The sequence below is a fragment of the Fukomys damarensis genome, unplaced genomic scaffold (assembly GCF_012274545.1).
Source record: "Fukomys damarensis isolate Sample0158 unplaced genomic scaffold, DMR_v1.0_HiC HiC_scaffold_37, whole genome shotgun sequence".
NCBI lineage: Eukaryota > Metazoa > Chordata > Mammalia > Rodentia > Bathyergidae > Fukomys > Fukomys damarensis.
The window spans coordinates 8,545,800-8,551,362 of NW_022900949.1; the positions used below are offsets into that span (position 1 = coordinate 8,545,800).

General features: G+C 60.1%; 1 protein-coding gene across 1 annotated transcript in view; it reads left to right on the forward strand.

The window, feature by feature from the left end:
* Positions 1-1,998: 1,998 nt before the first annotated feature.
* Ubxn6 (UBX domain protein 6) overlaps positions 1,999-5,563 on the forward strand; it is a 5,023-nt gene continuing 1,458 nt past the window's right edge. Inside the window, exons 1-7 of the mRNA XM_033759610.1 lie at positions 1,999-2,218; positions 2,593-2,657; positions 3,399-3,527; positions 4,550-4,647; positions 4,972-5,047; positions 5,378-5,462; positions 5,538-5,560. Coding sequence (XP_033615501.1) covers positions 2,131-2,218; positions 2,593-2,657; positions 3,399-3,527; positions 4,550-4,647; positions 4,972-5,047; positions 5,378-5,462; positions 5,538-5,560 — 564 coding nt within the window. The 5' untranslated portion in view covers positions 1,999-2,130. The remainder of the gene's footprint in view (positions 2,219-2,592; positions 2,658-3,398; positions 3,528-4,549; positions 4,648-4,971; positions 5,048-5,377; positions 5,463-5,537; positions 5,561-5,563) is intronic.

Below are 5,563 nucleotides of genomic sequence, written 5' to 3' on the forward strand. Positions count from 1 at the left end.
AGATCCACTGTGGGGTAGGAGCAGAGGGGAGCAGCGTGGGAGTCGGGGAGTGGGGAGCTGTGCAGCCGGCCGGGAGGGGTGGGACGCGGGAGTGAGCGGAGGGGAGACGCCAGGGCCCGGGGCGAAGTGGGGCGGGGCGTGGGCAAGAAGAGGATGGTAGAGGTGCGGGTAGTTGGGAGTAGTAGGACCCCTTGGAGGAAGAATCTGATGGTGAGAGAGCCTCCGGGCGAAGAGTGGGCCCAGATGGTCCTGGAGATTCTGGGTGACCAGAGGTTTGGGGCAGGTACCCCAGTGGCCATGGGGTCTCACGTGAGGTTTAGCGTCTCCAGAAATAGGGCTCCTGGGCTTTGGCGCTGGCGCACTTGGGAAGACCGGAAAGGATCTGGGAGAGATGAGGTCGCTTAAGGAGTTCCAGGGGTAGGGTACAGTTTGAAGGCTATGTAGATCTGGGAGAGGCAGAGAGGCGGGGGCTTGGTGTGTGAGGGCAGCGTTTGAGATCCCCACGGAGCCTAGGTGCAAATGGGGCAGGTGCCTGTCAGGCTTCGGTGACTGAGCCCGAAGGCTGGTGAAGGTGGCTTCTCTGGGGGGTGGTCCAGGACGCCCCTCTGAGAAGGTGGCATGTGGCGAGGTTTGGCTGTGAACATCGGTCAGTCCCCCTCATGTCTGCAGCAGCCCAGCCCCTACCCCTACCAGAACTCCAGGTGGCACATCTTGGGCAGAAAACACTGGGTGAATAAAGACTGCAGTGGGAGCCGGGCGTGGTGGCACACGCCTGTAATCCCAGCACTCGGGAGGCTGAGGCAGGAGGATCGCTCTGAGTTCGAGACCAGCCTGAGATACATAGTGAGTTCTAGGCCAGTCTCCACTACATAGTGAGACCCTGTGTCAACTCCCCCCCAAAAAACAGACTGCAGTGGGGACCTGCTGGACTGGCATGTGGCAGGACAGCGGGGAGCCCAGTGTAGCGAGAGGGAAGGAGGCTGGGGTTTTGCCATGCATGCCATGGGAGGGGGCTGTGTAGAAAGACAGGTCTTAGCCAGGGTCTCAGGAGGACCCTCTGGCTGTCCAGGGCAGGAGAGTCCCTGTCAGGTCCGGTGAGCTGTCGTGGAACACTCTGTCTCAAGGAATCACCTTCCCCACCCAGAGGTCCTATTCCTGGGAGGACAGTTGGGAGGCAGGCTGGGGAAGGCACGTTGTTGCCTTGCATCTGAGTGGAGTTCAGAGATAGAGTGCTCAGCTCAGAGCTCAGGTGCACCCTAGTGCAGAGATGGTAGAGCTGCTGCGTCCGGGAGGGGACCCAGGGATGAGGAGGGGGAGGCGGAAGAGCCAGGGATGGCAGGAGAGGACCCTGCAGCTGGCTGACACTGCCTACCCTCTGGGCAGACAGGAGAAGAAAGCTGTGTCACATCACAGCCTGGGGCCAAGTACGGGCCGAAGTGCTAGGCCATGGAGGTTTCTGGGTGTGGTGACAGGGCACAGTGCCTTTATGGCTGTGAACCCCCACAGGATTGTGCAGAGCTGGTTCCTGAGTGCCCTGAGAGTGCATGGGGCACATGTACTTGATTTTTTTTTTTTTTTTTTTTTGTACCAGGGATTGAACCCAGGACCTTGTGTTTGCAAGGCAGGCGGTGGCACCACTGAGCTAAATTCCCAGCTACATACTTGATATCTTATGACCCGGTCTAAGTTGTTAAGCTGCCTGCACTAGGCTGGAACTTGTGACCCTCCTGCATTTAGCTTCCCAGAGTGCTGGGATGACAGGCACGTGCTGTTGTGCCTGGCTGTTGTAGGCCTTTATATAGATCGGGATGCAGAGGCTTGGCTGGGGCAAGACTTGTCCAAAGGGTCAGAGTCACCTTCTCCTGCCCCCATGGCCTCTCTGCCTGTATCAGTGCAGGAAAGCCAGGTCCATTTCCTGGGACATGTGTGTCCTTTTTTTTTTTGTTTTTGTTAGGGATGTGTGTCTGATGGGGCAGGTGGCCAGAGCTGGGAGGAGCAAATGCTGTCCCACACTGGCTGCCTCAGGAGGAGGCTCACTGCCAGTCTCTGTCCAGGGAGAAGGCCCCCAAGGAAAAGGCGCGCCAGCCAGCCTCCCAGCAGCCCCGCCAGGGACCCACCGATGAGGCACAGATGGCGGCTGCTGCCGCCTTGGCCAGGCTGGAGCAGAAGCAGACTAGGGCCCGAGGTCCCACATCGCAGGACTTCATCCGGAACCAGGGTGAGTGTTGGCCACCCTTAGGCCAGAGTGTGGGACCTGGTGCTTGGGTGGAAACGGGAACTTGACGAGCATCTCGAGGGCAGTTTCATTCACAGCTGTGGGAGGTCCATGGAGGATGTGCAGTCGTGTGGGCAGCAGTGTGTCTGACATTGGGGAAAGGTGACAGGGACAATTCTTGAGGAGGGGTGTGCTGGACCTTGGAGGAGGACAGTGAGGGACAGACACAGGCAAAGCTCGTGGGAGGAAGTGGCCCCTGGCCCCTAGGAGCATGGGCCAGGGAGTGGGCTGCCTGGGTCACCGGCCCGGCCAGGGACTAAGGGCCCTGGGGACAGGACAGGGGCCTTCATCCCATCCCATTTCTGTGCTCTTTTCAGTGAGGAAAGAACTTCAAGTGGAAGCGACTATTAGCAGCAGCCCGGCGGCCCCAGGGACCAACATGGTAAAGCAGCTGCCAGTGGCACCCTGCAGACGACAGGATGTGTGGGAGGGCTGTGTGCGGAGTAGGGGTCCTCACTGTCTCCCCCCGGGGGAGGCTCCAGCATGGTTGCGAGCCCCATTGAAGGGCAGAGACTGGTTGGGCTGCACTGTGTTATTAGGACTGTAGGGAGCGGAGGAAGCTACACCAGCCAGGTTAGCTCAGGTTCCTTCCTGTGTCCCCGGAGGCCGGTGGGGGCGCTACTCCTACATTTCAGGTTCAGAGGGATGAGCTGGCTGCCCTCAGTCACATACCTTGGCAAGACCGGGACACAGTCTAGAACTTGAGGCACAGGGCAAGATCGGGATTGTGCAGGATGTGGAGCTGCTGGGGGTTTCTCTTCCCCCTTGCCGAATTATGAGGCCGCAGGGAAGGCAGGGATGTTTTACAGACCAGGACACCAAGAAGCCCTTAGAGGAAGGCCTTCAGGGGCCAGGGATTTAGCTCAGTGGTTCCACTGCCTGCTCACAAGCACAAGGACCTGAGTTCGATTTCCATGCCAAAAAAAAAAAAAAAAAGCCTGTTCATTAACCTCACTTGTGAACAGTGAAACGAGGAAGGGCTTCAGCAGCTTGGCCAGGGTGACCCTGGCTAACGAGTACAAGGGACAGCACTGGGGCCAGTGTCTACCCTAAGGGGTGTGCTCTACACTGTGGCTCGGGAGAGCTCTGACCACAGTCCAGGCAAAGATACTTCTGCCTGCAGGTTTCTGGGCCCAAAGAGGAAGATTCCACCCAGCCGCCAGTGTCTGGCGTATACTTCACCTGCCCACTCACAGGGGCCACCCTGCGGAGGGACCAGCGGGACGCCCACATCAAAGAGGCCATTCTGTTGGTGAGTGCTCGCCCCTGGAGCCCATGCTGCCCCCAGACCCCAGGAGCTACAGGGCCTTCTGGGTCCTACTGAGGAAAGCGTTTGCTACACTCACACTAAAGTGACTCTTCCATGCTTTTCCTAACATCGCCTTTGCTTTGTGTTCTGTTATTTTGCCTGTTTGAATGTTTGGAAGCTTGAGCCGAGCTAGGATGAATCCCCACGTACAGTACAAGGTGTGGAGCTGCCTCCTCCCAAGACCTGTTCAGTTTTACTCAGCAGAAGCACCTGTGCTGCTGAGAGACATGAAGTGTGACCTTCGTCACTAGCCAGCTGTGATCCCCACAAGCCGCTGCCCTCCTCTTTGTCATCCAGCCTGGGTCACTGCCACGGCTGGCCTGTGGGCTGCAGGGGAGAGCGTGGTATAGCCCGGGTGCCCTGTCCTTGGGTTCCTGCTGACATCTGGGGCTTCCAGGGTTCTAGCTGCGACTGCCTCTCCTCCAGGGGAGCAGTTAGGCCCAGAAATGGGCCATCCCCAGTTCTGTCCAGACGTCAGGGGCCACAGACCCATGTATATTCCCTGTGCCACCGGCCTGCTGTGCGGGACTTGCTGTGCTGTTTGAGGGACTTGCCACCTCTGTGTACCGTGATCCCACAGCCGAGAGCGTGGCCTGGTAGGCTGCGTGATGGTGACAGGTGTGGTTGCCCAGGCCTCTAGGGCTCAGGGCTGGAGTTACCGTGGTCCTGAAGCCAGAGCTCTGGCCACATCGGCCCCCAGAGTCAGCCAAGGCAAACTTGTTTCTTTCTGCCGGTGCTGGGGATCGAACCCAAGGCCTATGTATGCTAGGCAGGCCCCAGCTCCAGCCTTGTCCCCTTTCCTGTTTGGTCACCAGAGGGGTGAGCAGCTGGGAAGCAGGGCTGGGTCCCCACAGGCTTCCCTTGAACACTGCCCCGCCCCAAAGCACCACCAGCATGGTTGTGGTCAGCACCCCTGTCCCCAGGCAGCTGTGTAGCCTGGGGCCTCAGTCTGCCTCCCTCCCCAGCATTTCTCCACTGACCCTGTGGCTGCCTCCATCATGAAGATACACACGTTCAACAGAGACCGGGACAAGGTGAAGCTCGCCGTGGATACTATCGCCAAGTGAGCGAGCCCTGGGGAGGGGTTGGGCCTCAGTTTACCTGTTGGTGAGACAGAGGCTCTGAGGAATTGGGGCCGCCCTTGTGGGGCATGCAGGGCCATATGAATGGGGCAGGGTCTGGTGAGCGGTCAGGTGGGCCTGGACCTGCCAGCTGCTCACCAGCCCCCAGGTGACATCTGGCTCTGTCCATAGGGCAGGGAGGACTACTGGGGGACCCCGGTGGGGACATCTGTTCCGTGGGGCATCCACAGGGTGACTTTTAACTCCAAGGGTAGGATCAGAAGCCCAGGCACGAGTGGGGCTGTGCCCTGTGCTGTCCTCCCCAGGTACCTGGACAACATCCACCTGCACCCGCAGGAGGAGAAGTACCAGAGGATCAAGCTGCAGAACAAGGTGTTCCAGGTGGGCCACACCCGACCTGAGCGCTGCAGGCCGAGTGCAGGTTCTGGGGGGCTCGTCCTCCTCGGCCAGTGACCCACCTCCGACTGGGGGCGGGGGCGTTTCATGCAGACACAGACTTGCTCCTTGGAGTTGGGGGTGCAGCCGAGGCGCCCTCCTCTGCAGCATGCACCCTCTGTGCCTCTCAGAACGCGTGTTTGGGGCCGGGCATGGTGGCAGAGGGAGTGTGAGGCCAGCCCGGGCAACTCGGCGAGAGCGGGTCTCCAAGACCCAAGCGGGAGGAGGAACAGCCCGGCCTGTTCGCCGGTGTGACCGGCCCCTCCCGACCCCCAGGAGCGCATCACCTGTCTGGAAGGGACCCAGGAATTTTTTGAGGCCATTGGGTTCCAGAAGATGCTGCTGCCCGTCCCGGATCCGGGTGAGCAGAGGGGACGGGTGGCCGGAGCCAGGGCCGGGGCGCGGGCGGTGCGGTGACCCGCGTGTGTCCTCGCAGAGGGCGGGCAGGAGGAGTTCTACGTG